The sequence below is a fragment of the Mercenaria mercenaria genome, chromosome 3 (genome assembly GCF_021730395.1).
Source record: "Mercenaria mercenaria strain notata chromosome 3, MADL_Memer_1, whole genome shotgun sequence".
In the NCBI taxonomy this organism is placed as follows: domain Eukaryota; kingdom Metazoa; phylum Mollusca; class Bivalvia; order Venerida; family Veneridae; genus Mercenaria; species Mercenaria mercenaria.
In genome coordinates, this window is record NC_069363.1 from 66126691 (window position 1) to 66147546 (window position 20856).

Here is a 20856-nt window from a genome sequence, read left to right on the forward strand (position 1 = left end):
GTAAATGCAATATCATCTAAACGTAATTAATGGATTATGCAGTTCAAGATAAACTTTATCTCATACCGTAACGAACATGTATAATGTTGTAACAACAACTTTACTTACACTGATTTAAGTAGCAGTCGGTTTATAAGTGACTTTATTGATTCATTTTATGTTTTGTTATTGTTGTCAAAAAGTATAACGGAAGTGCCTCACAACTGAAGCGGAAACCAGTTTGATGCGCAAAGTAGTCCAATGTAAGTAATATTTTTTGACAAATGTCCACAGAAATTAATAATTTTCTAATATTAAAGACGAATATCTGAATAGGATTCATTATTTGATAAGAAATTATAATCATCGGCATGTTTTTTTAAAAATCGTACACGTGCTGACACCTAAGTTGTCTCCCGTTGTTTATAAGAGTTACCTTTCGTCCGGCGCAGTAATACATTTGAAGTGAACCGCCGAGAAGTCGTGGGAAAATTAAAAACCATGTAAATAAACTAAAATTAACCACCTTTTCAAGATGAATTTCAAGTGATCGCCATTATGCATTTAACCCGCCTGACCTATGTAGCATCTTAGATATCTGTTCTAAGGTATTCATTGTGTAGAATGTCATGTTATGCCCTTGCAATGCTAATCCCACTCTGATATTTTTTGTTTACATTTTTATCAATGAGAAATATGGCGTCCATCCCGAGCTGAAATGACATGGCGTTAAATTTTTACATGTTTAAGCAAACCTGGTGTGTTAGAAAGAAAATCTCATCCCTTCAACATTATTTGGAACACTGTTATTGTAAAAAACCTGTTTTTTCCTTATACAAAAGCTTAATATTTTGTGCTGAATGTACTTTCACAAAGACCTCTGTTTTCCTATTACATTCATAGTACCACATCCTTACCCACAAAATACTGAATATTACAGGTGTCCATCAGTATTATATCAGTTTAGGAATATGTTTTTTATTTTCCCACCATCGATTTCTTGAATATGCACCCCTTCCGCATTTCTGTATGAACTGTGAATGTAGCAATATGCGTCCCCTTAACATAGCCGTACTTGAGGATTACACTACACAAGGTGTGTATTTATCTTTTATATGTGTATTTCAAATATCCATCAGTTATATCAATGTTATTACGATGATTTTGTTAAATTAGTGTAGATTAACAAGAAATGAGACGAACTGATCATGGCATAAATAAATAAACATCGGACCGATGGAGCATCATAATCATGTAGGCTGTTATAGATATATATTAATTTATATAGACCACTGAAACCTGACACATATAACTTTTTATAAGTTTCCATCATTAACGATAATATATGTTTATTAATTAGTGAGACATTAAACATGATCTGATATTCGATCACAGGCAAAACGCTCCAGACTGTGAATATATTATCCATTATTCAACGAGAGTTTTTATTATATGACATTATCATCTTTATATTCAATTTTACGAATATTTTATGCCTCAGTAGTCAGTATCAGATTTATTATCGATTTTACTTTGGTCTCATAACAAAGACAAGAAATTGTGGTGATGATAATGATCATCATTATCAATAGCAACAGTGTGACTGACGATTGTTGTTTTTGATGATGATGATGATGATGATGATGAAAATGGCAATAATGAAGGACTGAATGTTGATCATAATATCAAATGAATATTTAAAATAATAACAATGTTGATAAATGATAATGATGATAATGCGAATGATTTGGATGTTACTGATTAATTACAACAATAAGATAATTGCGGCGGTGTTAAAGGGATTGCCACTTAATTAAGTTCTCCTATAGCATTTAAATAACGCTGCTTGTGTGATCATATACGTAACAAATATAGGAAAATGAAGTAATGACAAGATAAATAGAATAATAGGTTAGTGCCTAAGATGGAGAAAGTTTATCTGGCTCGGCTCCGGACGTTATCAGGTTCGCCTTCGGCTCACCCGATAACCTCCTCCACCTCGCCAGATAACCTTTCTCATCTACGGCACTAACCGATTATTCTCTACTGAACAAATAGAAAAAAAGAGTAAAAATGGGATTATTGTGTTAAAATACGTCATTTTAAAAGAGAAATTGATCAGTCGGTAATATAATTGAACAGTTGTGATTGTCAAACCTACGCTTAGAATTATGAGGTGGTCCTTGTATATGAAAAACATTGATTTTGCGTAATTTTTAACTAACTGTTGTAATTTCCTGCGGCCACTTTGGGAACTAAAAGTCTTTGTCTATGAAAGGAAAATACTCGTTGTTACAGAATATGAAAAAGACGTTCTGGGAATCTAATGGAAACAAAATGTGCATATTTTTAATTTTCAAGAAATTAAATAATGTGGATAATAGCATTAAAACATGTAGATAGTTCACAACTGGTACTTGATAATATTTTGGTAATAAGTATTTATCCCAATATCATTATGTCTGATTTCTGTACAAATCCGGATATTTGTTACCATGAAAAGGTACCGGATGCTTTCCCTCTCCATTATTTCTGATGGAAATAGAATTGCAGTATTAACTGCAGTGAGTTTAGTTCATTTTCTCATCTTATGGAAATGAAAAATTACTAAAAGCATTTTTACAAACATCCTAATTTTAATTAAGTCAGCATCTGTGGTTGCCATGGTAACGAAAACAAAATGTTAACACGATTAACATTACATTAACCGTCTTTCAGAAGAAAACATGTAGTAAAATGATACCATTTTGTTGTATGTTGCTTCTTTATTTTCCTGTTGTTTGTTTTGACATTTCTTTTAATGAATCTAAGTGAGTTATTTGTTTTCAGCTCGACTATTCGAAGAATAGGGGAGCTATCCCACTCGCCCCGGCGTCGGCGTTAGCGTTAGCGTGAGCGTCACACAATTGTTAAAGTTTGCGTACCACCCTAAATATTTTCAAAGTCCATTGAGATATTGCTTTCATATTTTGCATACTTGTTTACCATCATGACCCCAGTCTGTAAAAAGTAGGAGGCATCTCTATCAATCATTTTGACTGAATTATGGCCCCTTTTCGACTTAGAATAAATGTTAAAGTTTGCGTACCACCCCAAACATTTTCAAAGTCCATTGAGATATTTCTTTCATATTTTGCATACTTGTTTACCATCATGACCCCAGTCTGTAAAAAAGAGGAGGCAACTCTATCAAGCATTATGACTGAATTATGGCCCCTTTTCGACTTAGAATAAATGTTAAAGTTTGCGTTCCACCCCAAGATTTTCAAAGTCCATTGAGATATTGCTTTCATATTTTGCATACTTGTTTACCATCATGACCCCAGTCTGTAAAAAGGAGGAGGCAACTCTATCAAACATTTTGACAGAATCATGGCCCCTTTTCGACTTAGAATAAATGTTAAAGTTTGCTTACCACCCTAAATATTTTCAAAGTCCATTGAGATATTGCTTTCATATTTTGCATACTTGTTTACCATCATGACCCCAGTCTATAAAAAGGAGGAGGGGCAACTCTATCAAGCATTTTGACTGAATTATGGCCCCTTTTCGACTTAGAATATGCTTATTGTAATGTTAAAGTTTTACTCATAGCTTATATTATACTATCAAGCACTGAGAATAGTCGAGCGCGTTGTCCACTGACAGCTCTTGTTGATGTTCTGTTATCTATGTGGAGCTTTACTTCAAGAGGCGTCCAGGTACCTTGCAGCTTCTGTTGTTTGAGCAACCGAGAGCTTTACTTCAAGAGGCGCCCAGGTACCTTGCAGCTTACACTGGTTTCTTCGTTCGAATTATCCTCAATAACTCACATTTCTCTGGACTGAGCTCGATTGATCAGTCTCTTTCCAAGCTTTCTGGGACAGGATGTTTGTTTTTAGAGTTTTGAAATCAAGAGCAGAAAATGCTTTCGTCTGCAAAATTCGCGATTTACTTTCGATAGACTACTGGGATGTCATAAATGACAGGGGCCAATGGCTGACTCATGGTAAACTCCAGAGAGAACAGAAAGTTCATCTGAGTTGAAAATTTGGGGCCGGTTGTTGAGAAATGACTTGATCCACTGGAATGCACATTTAAATACCCTTCAAATATTTTGAGGAAAAAAAAAACTTACTGAGTAAGTCCGAATAAGCTGAAAATGTCTAATAGGTAGACTCCTGTTGTGAATCAGTTTGTTCTCAACCTTGTCAAAACAAAAATTAGTACCGGCTAAGACAAGGGTATGCTCCATCCATTTACAGGAAATAAACGCTGATGATATAGGCTGTAGTGGCTGACCTTGGAGTTGGGACTTTTCTTGAAGACTGCCCTCTTCCAGTATTTTGTGACTTTACAAGTTTCAAGAGACAGCTGGAAATTTTTTGTCATGACTGGGGCTAACATGACTGGGACTAACATGACTGGGGCTAACTCTGGGGCTAACTCTGAGCTCTTTTAGCAGTCTTAAAGACATTTTATTAGGACCAGGAATTTTTATTTGATTTTAACGTATTAGCAACTTGTCTATAGCCTCAAAGGATATGAGGATAATTTGCATCTCTGGTGCGGATTTTGGATTCATCAGTTTTACTAAGTCGAATCAAGCTTAAGGGCTTGGACTTACAGAAGGCAGATTAAAATTGTTTATTGAGATAATTTCTCCTTCGTAACCGAGTCAGTATGAGTAAGACCCTAATACTTCAGTGGCACTAAACCACTACCGTCAGTATGATTGTGCTTAATATGTATGAACGGAACGGTATAAATACAACTCATTAGAACATAGAAAGAAGCAACGATCTAAATCCATGTCATGCATTTCGGTTTCATAATGTATGTATTATACATGTCGCATGACGGTTGGGGCATACTTTCTGGTAAATGTCTGACCGAATATTTGTACATTTCTTTTGTTTTAGACTGTAAATCGACTCAAAGAATATGTCGTCACAAGATAAACAAAACGATAGGAACTTCCAGAAGTATGTCCTAAAGAAAGTAGGGAAGCACTGGTTATTGGAGTGCAATGGAAAACTGAAAAGACTGACATTTCTGACAGACGCAAGGGATGTTTTCATAGATGAAAATGTCTTATTCGCTGGTGGCGATTTGTATCAAATTACACAGAATGACGCTAATATTGTTGAAGTCACTAAAATAGAAGACATCTATCATAAAACATCTAATGAGCTGCCTATGAATATATCAAATCAAGGATCTGACGATGCGAAACCAAACACGTGGTGTCATGAACATGGAGCTATCGCATCGGACTTCGAAGCATGTGAAGGAATCATTGATGAAAAGAGAACAACGGATTATGAAAGTATGTCAGACATGGTTTCTACAGTAGATCCAATCTGTAATGGTAGTGATGAAGTAGGTGAGTATATGTTTGTTGTACGTTCTTTTGTCCGTCTGTCCGTGAGCATCTATTGAATGTAAAATATATTGCTGAAAGGCCTCGAAAACTCCACCCTAGCTTATTACAGAAACAAGTTTAAAGAAACAACGCTGTTAATACTAGATGACTTTCATATACTCAGTAACATTTCTAATTTGTCAATAGTTTACTTAGAGGTTTCATTAACTATCATAGCAACAGTCGTCAAGTGTCTTGTGGCGGCTGTAAGAAGTCTCCCCGAAATAGTGTAGTTTTATTTTCTGGTCTTTTAAGTACATGGAGACCATTTAATTGTACTTTTGTTACAGCATGTCCGCCGTTTGTTACAGCATGTCCGCCGATGCTAGGGATCGTGACAGGTGTTTCTACATTTCATTACCTTTCACGAACAAACTTCTATGCTTCCAACGGATTAATTATATCACAGTCAAGTCATCATACAAAAAGTGATAAACCTTTGTAAAAGTTCATTGTTAAATACCAGATATAAACAGAATTTTGAGGGCCTCTGTGGCCGAGTGGTTAAGGTCGCTGACTTCACATCACTTGCCCTTCATCCACGTGATGAAATAATGCACTAGGGGCCTTCCTCCACCATAAAAGCTGGAAAGTTGCCATATGACCTATATTTGTGTCGGTGCGACGTTAAACCAAACAAAAAAAATAACAGAATTTACTGGGTGACTTCCAAAACCAAAAAATCTCCAATTATTAAGTTGATTTTATTCATACATTTCGGGCATTCGTATTGATTATGAGTTTTTTATTACTTTACAAGACATTCCAAATCGAGCTATCACAATTATTACTTTGGTTCATTATAACAATGGTCGATGCTTTAAAATGACTTTTTAGTAGTGTTAAGATATAAAAAGTCTAAAACGTTGTTTTTTTCCCTTGGAAATATCAGCAGCTGTAATATCGAATGGACTAACAATGCTATTTCAGCAAAGAAAGTACGTCAAGATGATTTTAAGGATATTTTAAGTTTACAAACTTGAACATTAACACATCATACAAAGAAAGTTGTTTTACCTTAAAATTGAACAGCATATAAAATAAGTATATTATTCTAAAAACCGATTGTCAGTTTACTGATGTATGCTTGAATTCCCGAAGAAGGACCACATAAAAGGACACTGGACATTGTTGCAAATGCATCAGAACAAAGAAATGTAATAGGTTTTTTTGTTGTTTTTTTTAATGTTGACAATGGTTTTTAGAGAAATATACCTATTTTATAATTATATTGTTTAATTTTCATGTAAAACAACTCTTTTTTTTCAAAGATTTGGTGGTATTCAAATTTAAAAACGTCAAATATCCATCGAATCCTTAACAAACTAAAATTTCAAACTTATTTTTATATGAAAGGTAGTGATCCCCGTGGCCAAGTGGTTAAGATCGCTGATGTGGGTTTGAGCCTCACTCAGAGCATTGAATTCTTCATGTGAAGAAGCCATCCAGCTGGCTTCTAGTATAACAGTATGCTTTTTTGAGTTTGAATTGAAACTGGCTTTCCTTTTATTACGATGGTAACCTTTATCATTATAAAGCAGCCATGTTATATCATGGACTATGTACTACTTGGATAAACTAAGCGATAACAGATAAAGAACGTATGCTTTTAACTTGCAAATATTTTGGAAAACTTTTGTTTCTTACAACTGATGCGACTTCTTCAGATTGATAATGACACTAGACGTAATTAATATCACTTGGCTTTTTACCAGATATCATACGGAGCATGCTGGCTGAAGCGGGTGTGAGAGCGATACTGTACGGAGCATGTTGTGGTGGGTGTGAGAGCGATACTGTACGGAGCATGTTGTGGTGTGTGTGAGAGCGATACTTACGGAGCATGTTGTGGTGGGTGTGAGAGCGATACTGTACGGAGCATGTCGTGGTGGGTGTGAGAGCGATACTGTACGGAGCATGTCGTGGTGGGTGTGAGAGCGATACTTACGGAGCATGTTGTGGTGGGTGTGAGAGCGATACTGTACGGAGCATGTCGTGGTGGGTGTGACAGCGATACTTACGGAGCATGTTGTGGTGGGTGTGAGAGCGATACTGTACGGAGCATGTCGTTTGAGTATGACAGCGATACTGTACGGAGCATGTTGTGGTGGGTGTGAGAGCGATATTGTACGGAGCATGTGGTGGTGGGTGTGACAGCGATACTGTACGGAGCATGTTGTGGTGGGTGTGTGAGCGATACTGTACGGAGCATGTTGTGGTGGGTGTGAGAGCGATACTGTACGGAGCATGTGGTGTTGGGTGTGGGAACGATACTGTACGGATTATGTCGTGGTGGGTGTGAGAGCGATACTGTGCGGAGCATGTTGTGGTGGGTGTTGAAGCGATACTGTACGGAACATGTTTTTTGGGATATGAGAGCGATACTGTACGGAGCATGTCCTTTGAGTGTGACAGCGATACTGTACGGAGCATGTTGTGGTGGGTATGAGAGCGATATTGTACGAAGCATTTGGTGGTGGGTGTGAGAGCGATACTGTACGGAGCATGTTGTGGTGGGTGTGAGAGCGATACTGTACGGAGCATGTGGTGATGGGTATGGGAGCGATACTGTACGGATTATGTCGTGGTGGGTGTGAGAGCGATACTGTACGGAGCATGTTGTGGTGGGTGTGAGAGCGATACTGTACGGAGCATGTGGTGTTGGGTGTGGGAGCGATACTGTACGGATTATGTCGTGGTGGGTGTGAGAGCGATACTGTACGGAGCATGTTGTGGTGGGTGTTGAAGCGATACTGTACGGAGCATGTATTTTTGGATATGAGAGCGATACTTTACGGAGCATGCCGTGTTGGGATGTGAGAGCGATACTGTACAGAGCATGTTGTGGTGGGTGTGAGGGCGATACCGTACAGAGCATGCTGTGTTGGGATGTGAGAGCGATACTGTACGGAGCATGTTGTGTTGGGATATGAGAGCGATACTGTACGGAGCATGCTGTGTTGGGATGTGAGAGCGATACTGTACGGAGCATGCTGTGTTGGGATATGAGAGCGATACTGTACGGAGCATGTTGTGTTGGGATATGAGAGCGATACTGTACGGAGCATGCTGTGTTGGGATGTGAGAGCGATACTGTACGGAGCATGCTGTGTTGGGATGTGAGAGCGATACTGTACGGAGCATGTTGTGGTGGGTGTGAGGGCGATACCGTACGGAGCATGCTGAGGTGGGTGTGAGAGCGATACTGTACGGAGCATGCTGTGTTGGGATGTGAGAGCGATACAGTACGGAGCATGTTGTGGTGGGTGTTAGGGCGATACCGTACAGAGCATGCTGTGTTTGGATGTGAGAGTGATACTGTACGGAGCATGTTGTGGTGGGTGTGAGGGCGACACCGTACGGAGCATGCTGTGTTGGGATGTGAGAGTGATACTGGACGGAGCATGTTGTGGTGGGTGTGAGGGCGATACCGTACGGAGGGCGATAAAAGTGTGATGCTCTCTGTGAATGTAGCAATAATTGCATTGCTATGATGAAACTTTCAATTTATTTTTAAGACAAAGACAAGAAGTTTGAAAAATTCCTGAAACGATTATCTAAGTTCTTTGATAGGAAAGAGGTACCAACGAAAACATCTGATGGGGCACGTGGGCCAAGGACGAGAATGAAAACAACAGTAAAGGTAACTAAATCAAATATATTTTTTCCATGTACATCCTTTCCTTAATATTCGCCAGCTGTAGTTTTATTTCCACCGGCGGCTCCAGTGCGATGACCTGCTGTGTTCCTTCTTCGTGTAAGTTGGCGCCAATCATTGCGTTGTGCTTGTATGTACATTTACACCTACCCGCTTCTCTGATGGTAAGTTGGCGCCAATCATTGCGTTGTGCTTGTATGTACATTTACACCTACCCGCTTCTCTGATGGTAAGTTGGTGCCAGTCATTGCGTTGTGCTTGTATGTACATTTACACCTACTCGCTTCTCTGATGGTAAGTTGGCGCCAGTCATTGCGTTGTGCTTGTATGTACATTTACACCTACCCGCTTCTCTGATGGTAAGTTGGCGCCAGTCATTGCGTTGTGCTTGTATGTACATTTACACCTACCCGCTTCTCTGATGGTAAGTTGGCGCCAGTCATTGCGTTGTGCTTGTATGTACATTTACACCTACCCGCTTCTCTGATGGTAAGTTGGCGCCAGTCATTGCGTTGTGCTTGTATGTACATTTACACCTACCCGCTTCTCTGATGGTACGTTGGTGCCAGTCATTGCGTTGTGCTTGTATGTACATTTACCCCTACCCGCTTCTCTGATGGTAAGTTTGTGCCAGTCATTGCGTTGTGCCTGTATGTACAATTACCCCTACCCGCTTCTCTGATGGTAAGTTTGTGCCAGTCATTGCGTTGTGCCTGTATGTACAATTACCCCTACTCGCTTCTCTGATGGTAAGTTGGTGCCAGTCATTGCGTTGTGCCTGTATGTACAATTACCCCTACTCGCTTCTCTGATGGTAAGTTGGTGCCAGTCATTGCGTTGTGCTTGTATGTACATTTACCCCTACTCGCTTCTCTGATGGTAAGTTTGTGCCAATCATTGCGTTGTGCTTGTATGTACATTTACCCATACTCGCTTCTCTGATGGTAAGTTGGTGCCAGTCATTGCGTTGTGCTTGTATTTACATTTACACCTACCCGATTCTCTGATGGGAGTGCTGTACGGATGGATGAGATTTTGTGTATGATTTTCTCGTTGAACTTTTGTCCGTGTTTTAATACCTTTCATCTTAAGAAAATAAATTACTAAAGCTGACATTCTATCCCAGCAATACACTTTGTCGTTTTATAGTTTTATTAGGTAAGAGTAAAAACTGCTTGGATGAAATAAATATAAACTTTCCAACGTTAACCGTGATCGTGCAAAAGCCATGTATTTAATCGAGCTTAAATGTTTAATGTCATGTAAAAATTGTAACTCATACAACTATTATTTGTACAATTTTTTTTTCAGACAGAACAAAATCAGCAGAAATCACAGGAGTTCGCGAAGTTTCTAAATGCAAAGTCGGTAGAGAAGTTTCACGAAGAAACAGATGTTGTTCAAGTTGTAGCTCTGTTTTCATATGAAGCCTTGCACGATGATGATATTAGCTTTGAAAAGGGAGACAAGTTTGAAATGAATAAAGAAATTATTGGGTATATTTCTTTTAGAATTCATGCACATCGTACTACTGTGTACAGTTTACGTACATTCGTGGTTGCATGCTTGGTATTCGCCATTTAGACAATATTCTGAATGGTGCATATTTTTCCTTTCAGCAAACAGTCTGAGTAGTGTATCCTTGTCATTTTAGACACCATTTTTATTACAGAAAATTATCGGAATAAAGTAAATTTGTATTTTCAGCAAGTAATCTGAGTGACGTTTATGTGTCATTTCAGCATAACATGATTGTTACGTAAAAACATTATTATTTTGTCATTATTCTAAATATTTGTCATTTTAGTGATTGATATATATTTGCCATTATAGTTAGCATTCTATTTTTCTTTTTCGATCAATATTATGAATAATTTTTATTTCAGTCCAATATTGAAAGATATAGGCCTATATTTGAAATTTCAGCCAATGTTTTGAGTGGTGTATTGCAAAGCACCATGTCACGGGCGAAGAAGGATACGTTCCAAGGCACTACGTCACAGAGGATGATAACTCGCCGTACACGCAAGAGTAAGATATGCCTAGCTAGTTCCGAGTCGGACCTTCTCACATTATAATGTTTAAAACACTGAAATAGTAACATTAATATATACACTAAAATATATATATGTGCCTACAGTTGACCATGTCTTAGCAGCCACCTTTATTATAAACAGCCTATAGGCCTATAAGCAGCCTTAATATCAAATACCATCGGCTATATCCCAATGGGAGAGACGTGGCTCACATCACGTGAACGTTTTATATTACGTCATTATCACCTGTGTTGGCGTTTTGCGAAGTAAAAAATTAAAAATCCACTTAACCCTTATTATTGGAAATCAGATCAGTTGGAAACAACCCTTATCATTGAGTTTTTTCTTTTAACGGAGTTATGATGTACACGGGTGCTCGAAAGTTGTATCCAAATAAAACTAATTCAAATATAACCTCCATGAGCCATAGTCACGTTTCTTAGCACAGAAAAATTACGACGCAAGTTCCCTTATTTATTATGCATTATAAAAAATAGAAAATAGTCCTTCATTAATTTTCCATATGCACGATAATGAGTTTTAATATATTGCAAAAGAAAAACTAAAAAAAACCAAAAAACTTTTGCATGACAAAAACCTTGTTTCAGAGAAAGGCAATTACGCTGGTTGGTTATTAGAGCATGATATTAAAAAACGCCTGTAGTTTCCAAATTTCCAAACTTGTATTAAAGTAAAGGTTTGTTAAAATTTAGAATTAGTATTCTCAAAAGTAGGCGTTTCTCAAAATCATTTATTGAAACCATTTAAAGCCCAAATATCAAACACCATCAGCTATATCACTATTGGTAAGTCACCGAAAGTATAATGCGATTCTAGGGTTGAAGCCAGCGATCTTAACCACTCGTCCGCGGAGACCTTCATCTTTTTCAAACAAATAATGTCAGCAGTGAAACTGACCATTTGCATGATTGCATTCTGAGACCTGTCTAAAACTCGGTAATAAACACTGGAGTCTTTGTTAAACCCAAAATAAATTGAAACCTTTATATGTAATCTTTAACATTTATTGTACATACTATGTATGCTCTTCAGCTGGTATTACAATATAAGGAGACCGGAAGCGGATAGACTGTTGGGCAGCCCTCATGTCCCTGTTGGTACATTTATTGTCCGAGGGGACTTCAGTAAGTTATTTGTACATTATTTTTGAAATTAAGTTTAACAAAAGTTAAAGTGATAGCTATCGATATTGACTTTAAGTCAAAAAGATTTTAGAATGGACTCTCGGCACAGGTTGTTAGGTTAATATATTGCTACAAAACCTCGGTAAAACATCCAATATTGATTTATCACATTACTCGTGGCTTAATCAAATTGCCGGTCCATAATCACAGTTTTGCTGTATGATTGGTCTATATACAACACCTGTTTAGGAAATTAGAAACATGACTGTAAAAAATTAATTTCTGATATCATATAATAAAACACTTTAATATTGAATGACTTGCCGATCAATAGTCAAAACTATTGACCGCAACATTAGAGGTCAAATAAGCGACAAAGTATTATTGAGAATTATTGTTTTGTTGGTATATATTTCAGGTTTTTTGTTATCTGTCAAACTAAACGAGGGTGACGTTAAACACTACAAAATACGGCGTTTGGATAATGGCAGATTTTACATATCTTCTAGAAAAACATTTGACAGTGTCCTTGATCTAGTATCCTACTACAAAAGTGAGGAATATTTCTGTATTTTCGTCTACAAAGCATTTTAACCTGGTTGCATACGAAAATATATGGAACGCCGCACCTGTCCTCACGGTATCATGTTAGAGCGTGATGTTAATTTGTCGAAACAGTGTCTGATCATATTAACTTGCCATGTTATCCAGTCACTGCGTGGTGTTAACTTGTCGAAACAGCGAGTCTTAGTATGTTAACTAGCTATGTAATCATTTCAAAGTATGATCTTGTTAGCAGAGTGTGTTATTACGTTTAAAAGCTGTTATCTTGTCAAAGGGTGGTGTTAACTTGTCAAAACAGTGTTTTATTATGTTAATACGTTATATTATTATGTCTGATGTTTACTTGTCCATACGGTGTCTTATTATGTTAACTAGCTATGTTATTTTGTCAAAGGGTGGTGTTAACTTGTCAAAACAGTGACCTATCATGTCACGAAGCTAATTTGAAACCTATAAGAAGGAATGACCTGATACAAACAAATATAGAGGTCATTGAAAGAAAGTACAGTAACTAGGACATATACATCTAGCTGACCCCATTTTTTGAATTATCTCTCTTTATGTAAAAAAGCATATCCTGAGCCTAAGCTAGATAGAGGTCAGTTAGAGAATTTGCAGTGTCAAAGAACCATAACTCAAGCTGACCCCATTTTTGAATTATCTCCCTTTATATAAAAAAGATTGTCCAGAGCATAACTTGAAAACTGTATGAGGGATTAACTTAATACCTTATATATTAATAGAAATCAGTGAGAGGGAATACATTGTCAAAGAACAACAACTCTAGCTTACCCTGTTTTGAATTATCTCCCTTTATGTATGAAAACGTTTTCGGTGTATTACATGAAAAGTATATAAGTGATTGACTCAATACTTGACACATCTGTAGAGGCCAGGGAGAAAAAGTGCAGTAACTAAGAACCAGCTTTAGCTGGCCTCGTTTTTTAATAACCTCCCTTTGTTTTATACACTTTGTCCAGCGCATCACTCCTTAACTATAAGAGATTCTTTCTTCAAACTTTAAATTCTTATAGAACACACTGAGGGGGAGCGCACTAACTAAGAACCCTAACTTTATATGACCCTATTTTTGAATTGCCTCACTTTTCCGATATTTGCTTCAGGAGCATCCATCTTGTTACCGATTGCCTTGCTTAAAGGTGGTCAGTCACATTTAATCAACATTTAATGACATTTTTTACTTTTTGTATATTCTGGTAGATAATTATTTAAGGAACAAAAAGACCAATTACATAGAGTTAGATTCCTATTTGAAATGTATATTTTATTATTTTTGTAAAATTTTGTAATTACTCCCCTTTAATATGAAAGTATATAAAAAGCTGGGTATTTCTTTTTATTTCGATAAAATGTCTAGTTTTACATTTGCATTTGATAGACATATCAACTATTGAACAATCTGAACCAAAATGCAAGTTTTAAAGCTGTGTGTAGCTTCTGAATTCATTTATTTCCAATCTATCTTGGTTGCGCAACCAAGATAGGCAAAGGGAGGTAATAATAATTTTTCAAACTTGTGTTTCTAATGAATTCCATCTAAATACATAATTTTTAATGCAAATATTGTACAAATATATTACAATATGTCTAATATTTATACATTTCCTTAGGCAAAGTATGTTTCACACATATTTACTTATGATAAAATAACTCTATCTTGGTTGAGCAACCAGGATAGGAAAATGAAATTTTAATAATACCTCCAGTGAAAATCTAATTTGTATTAAGTGTTAAGTGAACATAAATGAGTGTAAATGATCAGATGCTAAACAAATCCGTTACATGGCCAAAATCTGATTATCCACCTTTAACATAATAACACGCTCTATAGACATTACCACACTGTACTTTGACATATTAACAAAGTTTTTTGACATAAAAAGACACTATTTCGGCAAGTTAACCTCTAACTTTGACATGATATCGTAGCCTTCTAACATATTAAGACACTGTTTTGACAGGTTAACACCAGACTTTGACATAATAACATAGCTTTTTCACACAATAAGACACTGTTTTTGACAAGTTAACACCCCACTCTTGCATGATAACATGGAATTGCCTGACATAAGACAGCTGTGGTGTTCCGTAAAAATACATGCGCAGCTTCAACATCTGCTGGTATCATACACTTCGCAAGTCTTCGAAAGCAACACTTAGTCTTCGTCAAAAATGAACATTTATTTTCAAAACTTTCAAATATTTTACCAAAATAACATGTTGCTTCGAGTTTAACTTCAGAAAATGTGTTTAAAACCAACCCATCTGAAATTTTCAATTCTTGTCGTACAACCACCGCCGTTGTGGCTTCAGATGGAAAGAAATCGACATTAATCATGCCTACATCATTTAATTGTTTACTCAGTTTTCACGTATGAATGATTTCAAAATAAAACATTGGACTTTATAAATAAAAGAACTATAATGTTTATTTTGTTATCAAAATATTGCTTCAAATATTAAAAAGAATGGCTGGCTGCACGTCAAAAAGTGTTATGTTTTTACAGCTGTTAGTGCATTTACATTGTAGATAGATGTGCCAGCTATGAAGGTGAGCTGATTTATCTAAAATCTTCAAAGTTACCAAACATAAAAGATAGTTATAAAACGATTCAATGTATTTAGATGATGCCAATGGGTTGCCTTGTAAACTCACGGAACCATATCCAAAGAAAACCCCTTGTGTTCATCTTCGGAAGCTTGAAGTGGAAAGACATTCAGTGGAGTTGTTGGAGCAAATTCGCGGCGGCACGGGTCACTATGGTGACAGACATGTTGGTAAGAAATAATGCTGTAAATCCTAGTTTGGAAACACAAGATTACACCCTACAAGGGGATGTTTCTTGTAACAATGTTGAAAATAGTCGATGGCTAGGTTACTGTCTGATACTGGTCTCCAAGATCAATTTCGTTACCTTCAGGGTGGCCTGCCATGTGGTTTTTGGATATCGTACACACGGTTCGGGTAGCATTTTGCCAATATGCATGACGGATTTCCATAAGATAAAGAGCGCCGAAGACAAAACAAATGAGTGCTTTCCTCCGCACAAAACGTTTACAAAATTCTCAGCACTTTTCCCAACTGCGGAAGTGTTTATCTACATACTCAACGAAAACATGGAAAAGCGTGCTTAAGAAAAGCACCGAGAACTGATGGCATATGCTTTTTTGCGGAGGAAAACACACATTTTACAGTCGTCGACGAACTTTATCTTATGAAAATCCGTCAAGTCGTATGGAAGATATAGGCAAAATGTTACCTGAACCGAGACGCTTTTCTCCGCTTGTACGATATACAAAAGTCACGTGGGTCGGCCATCCTGTCCTTATATACAGACAAAATATTAATTGCACACCTGCGATAACTTAGAATGCGATATTTTTTATATACTTTTGATTATAATTTATTATGATAATCAGAGTATAACCTTGTTTTATTTGATCTTTTGTTCATTGTATAATTATTGAATTTCAGGTAAATTTCGCAAGACGTTGGACGTGGCAGTGAAACGGTTAAAGCCGAATCTCCTAGAAATGCCAGCAGATGATTTTGTAACAGGAATGAAAATGATAAACAAATTGCGACATGACAAGCTTGTTCAGGTTTTAGCGATTTGCGCAACGACTGAACCTATTCTGATAGTGTCTGAATTTGTGCCTAACGGATCTTTGTTGGATTATTTACGGAGGGAAGATGTCAGAGCTTCACTGCGTTTAGAAGAATTAATTGATATTGCTGCTCAGGTAAATGAAATATAAATGCCTCTAGAAATCTTTCCTGTAAGTAATTATAAATGTATGAACATATGCATTCCAAGCGAAAAACAGTTCCTCGATATTATTTGTTATATCTTTCATATTACGGGCAGTATATTTTTGAAATTTCTCCTACGCTTAGAAAAAAATATTGAAAATACAACAACAGAGTTTTGCAATGATACAGTCTTGTTCTTGCTACGACCGTTAACTATACCTGGATGTTTTGCTTTTAATAAACTGCAAATATACTTTATAAGGATATTGAGGTATAGATATTAAACTATAGATATTAAACTATTGCAGATATCAAGCCACATTTATTATTTTTTCTAAGATATGACAGGATTAAAAAAAAGCATTTTGTTGTTATCACGAGTTTCCTGTATTATAAGGAAATTCCTTCATTTATCAAATTTTTAGATGGATGTGTGTTGTTTTTTTGTGGACTTTTTAAAGGACATGGAAAGCCTGACAATAAGCTAATTTCATATGAAAGCCATCCTCAAGTCTTTCATAACGCTGAAAGAATTTTCATAATCGGACCACTATTGAAAAAGATACGGCAGTTTGAAATTTAAGAAAATTCTTAGTCACGGGGGCAGCCATTTTGTGTGTTTATGACGTCATTTACACACTGCTGAATTCTTTAATTAGCAAATATTCTTTAAAATAAATAAATCTTATATGTTTCTTGCGTGTAAGATGTAAAACATGGAATGTCTTTCATTATAGCTAGAAAAAATAGAGAAATTATTTTATAGAAATAAGTAAATACAGTGTAAATATATGTGTCTAGAAATTTGATAAATCCGCCATATTGATTTTTGTTGCCATGGAAACAAAATGGCCACCATTCATAATAAAATATTTTTTGGCTCATAACTTTCACATTTTATGTCGATTTTGAAAATTCTTTCACTTCTTTAAATAATTAAAGAAATACTAGCATATGGCATTAACATCAAAACAACATTGCCTTTCCCTTTAAAACTGGCTTGTGGTTGCAAAATGTGAAAAAAACATAACCTTTTATCAGTTTCGTTGAATTTTGCATTTCAAACATGTTAGAAATTGCACAAATACATCTATAATATGAAAGATGTTACACTAAACATAGCGAGCGTTAGAAGTTTCGTGTGTTAGATGTTTGTTTAATAGCTAATACCGCTTGTTTTGAAAAAATTAAAATTAAAGCTACCTAACTGTAACCCTATGTTTCAGATAGCGGAAGGAATGGCATATCTTGAGGAGAATAAGTTCGTTCACGGTGATCTAAGAGTCGCTAAATATCTGGTAGAGGACCGTAACGAAGTGAAGGTAGCAGATCATGGTCTGTTTCAATTGGTGGAAAAAGATTTATCTGAAACTAACATAAGTAAGTTATTCATATTTTGTGCTATCTTGATAACAGATAGTGTTTGATTTAGTGAGACATATAAAGCGATTTATGTTTGCAATTGCGATATTGATTTGTTAAACATTATTGTCTAAACATTGCTCTTTCCGTATCTTGATATTGATTTCGCTTCTTTATAATTGCTTATTACTAAGTATTCTAAACTTTTAAGTTCTTGTCTAAGCCTTTAGAATTTATGATTCTAAATAAATACGCCTGGAATGTCTAAACATGTTCAGTCATTATACAGAGTCGTTGAAAACGTAAATTCTTGTGTTGAATGGTATCTTGATCGTACATGCAAAATAAACAAAATTAATGTTCTTTTTATTTCATTTCTTTTCGTTGATTTTAATCAAACTTAACGATTTTTACCAAAACTCATGAAGTTTGGTAGCCAAATAAGGGCAAGAAAGCTGGGCTCAATGTGTTTTTCAAAGAAATAATAAAATGTGTAGAAATATTTATAGATTTCTGTAATATCCAATGGTAGGCGCAGATATTTATTACAACACTAATATTGACAATAATAAATATTATTATTATTATATGTCATTTATGTTTCAGTTCGATTATATTTTCGTTCATTTATAGGTCGATATGAAGTTTATTGTGTGAATATTCCACCGTTTGAAATTTCCAAAATGGAATCCACCTTTATACTTCAACAAAGCACCGAAAAAATTATTTATTTAAAATACATTGATGCCTAAAAACGGCAATAAAATGTTCCCATATCCTTGGATATTTGTGAGTAGTTTTTTTTTTGTGTTTTCTGTGTTTTGAAATACAGGGCAATTGTCAAACTGGCTGCCAACAAAATGGTTTGCTCCAGAAGTATTGTTGAGTGGAAGTGTGAGTACAAAGTCGGACGTGTGGTCATATGGCGTGTTATTATTTGAGATCATTACATTTGGACATGTACCATATCCAGGTAAGGAAACCAGTTTCTATCTTATAGATCGCATTTATTTCAAACTATGTTCATAATCTTTGAATACTTCTATATTTTGTGATACGCGTGCACATTTGCTGTTTGGACAATTTCATGCAAATCTTAATAGCTTTATCTTTGCATTTGTTCTTTAAAAAGTTTAACAATTAGAAAAAAAAATGTTTTCAAGTGCTTCTTTTTAATGAATATTGCAGGTCAGGATGGGTGGGAGGTATTAGACTGTGTTATTAAAGGGTACAGGATGCCAAAGCCGAATTCAGGTCGAGTGGAATGTCCAGATCCATATTATGAAATAATGTTACAATGCTGGAACAAATCTCCGGAACGCCGACCTACCTTTGCATACCTTCAATGTTTCTTCGAAGACTACACAGTGGCAACAGAGCCACATGTAGTCAATGTTGTTCCTTGAAAATTTTAGGAAAATGACTTTTATTGAGAATAAATGAGAAATTCAATAGACATTGTAAAAAACAAGTCATTTCGTCGAATATTATGACACTTTTACAGTCACTTACATCAATACATTAAAGATATGTGTTTTAACTGTACCTGTCATATTTTATTTTTCTATGATCACTGAAAAAAAATCTAACGTATTTTGATTCCGACATTTTATTTGTGTTCTGCTAATTTCTGTTGCGGAATCAAAGCAAATATGTTTCAAAGTAAAGTAAATCGAGGTAAAATTTATATACTTTTTGACGTAAAACTGATATACGATGTTACCCCTGGGCACCCTATTAACATCATCCGGAGGTGTCATGTTCTAATTTCAAGAGGTGTGTGACCTTGTTTTATAAAAAAAAACAAGATTTTCTAGGATCATTGTCAATTCTATCGTCGCCGCTTCTATTTACGCTCTGCATCTGGAGTGGTAAAAGATCTATCTGAATATTTGATTGTACAATGTACAAAAAAAGTTCTAAACCCCTAGTAGAAGTAAAATGTGGTATAATACAACAAAGCAGACGCCTATAACTGGATCGGTTTTCGGGCATAAACTCATATTATAACATTTGTTTAGATGTACCACTGCCTTGCATCCTTATGTTTTGGCGATATATTGGTGTGCGTTGTTGCAGTAATCAGTGTTGAATTTACGGTTAAGTAAACTATTTTCCTTTTTCCATTATAAAGCTTCATAGCGAAAGCATCGTGGACTGTATAACGTATGTAGATTGTGCCTTATTTAGTATCAGACACATTTGCTTTATCGAGGGACGTATATCAATATTACGCGACTGTTTACATCCAACACACAAACACTTTAGTAATAGTTGCAAGACACATTTGATAGTTTATTTAAAAAAATAATGCAATTGATAAATAAACTTACTAGTAAAAACTTAATTAACATATTCTTAAAGGTCTCGGTATTAGGAGAGGGGATGTTGATATTAAATAAAAAAAAAACTTGACTTAATTTGTTAAAATAGTTCTCAATGGTCTATGTGCAAATATAATGAAAATTTGCACATCGATATTCTAACCGATGAAATGCAAGTATAATGAAAATGCACATCGATATTCTAACCAATGAAATCCGGATTTGTTAAAAGATTAATTTTAACTGCAAAATACATTGCAGTATATTCGTTGGCGCTAAAGATGACGATAATAGGGCAGTTTACTCTATTTTCATTTCTAAGAATTTTTAGTTTACCAAAATACGTAATCGCTATTTTTGTTATGAAACAGTGACTTCTTTTTTCGTGCTGTCATCCTCTTATAAACCATTGTTTAAAAAATGAATATTTGTCACACCAGTAAATTCTCGTACCGTAAATGATCTTCTTTCAGGATAAAGAATTCATTTTCAAACCATTTAGAATTTTTGATAGCCTGCTAACTTGACCTTTTGATTTGGTATGGAATAATATTCCTTTAAAACAAAGGTTACACTACATCATTTACCAGGAGCCACTATCTCGAAGGT

General features: G+C 35.7%; 1 protein-coding gene across 1 annotated transcript; it reads left to right on the plus strand.

Moving 5' to 3' along the window:
- The first annotated feature begins 845 nt into the window (after nt 1–845).
- On the plus strand, nt 846–19608 carry LOC123524510 (tyrosine-protein kinase SRK2-like). The gene is made up of 12 exons (XM_045302756.2): nt 846–1075; nt 4881–5344; nt 8902–9026; nt 10353–10537; nt 10968–11072; nt 12131–12222; nt 12641–12775; nt 15433–15585; nt 16283–16551; nt 17788–17941; nt 18756–18896; nt 19112–19608. The coding sequence occupies exons 2-12, from the start codon at nt 4903–4905 to the stop codon at nt 19327–19329; spliced, it is 2019 nt and encodes a 672-aa protein (XP_045158691.2). The 5' UTR covers nt 846–1075; nt 4881–4902; the 3' UTR covers nt 19330–19608.
- Nucleotides 19609–20856: the final 1248 nt, after the last annotated feature.

Coding starts and splice junctions, on each gene's coding strand:
- LOC123524510 (XM_045302756.2), top strand. CDS start 4,903: ATGTCGTCACAAGATAAACAAAACGATAGGAACTTCCAGAAGTATGTC. Junction 10,538..10,967: donor ATGAATAAAGAAATTATTGG/GTATATTTCTTT, acceptor TTGAAATTTCAG/CCAATGTTTTGAGTGGTGTA. Junction 11,073..12,130: donor AACTCGCCGTACACGCAAGA/GTAAGATATGCC, acceptor TATGCTCTTCAG/CTGGTATTACAATATAAGGA.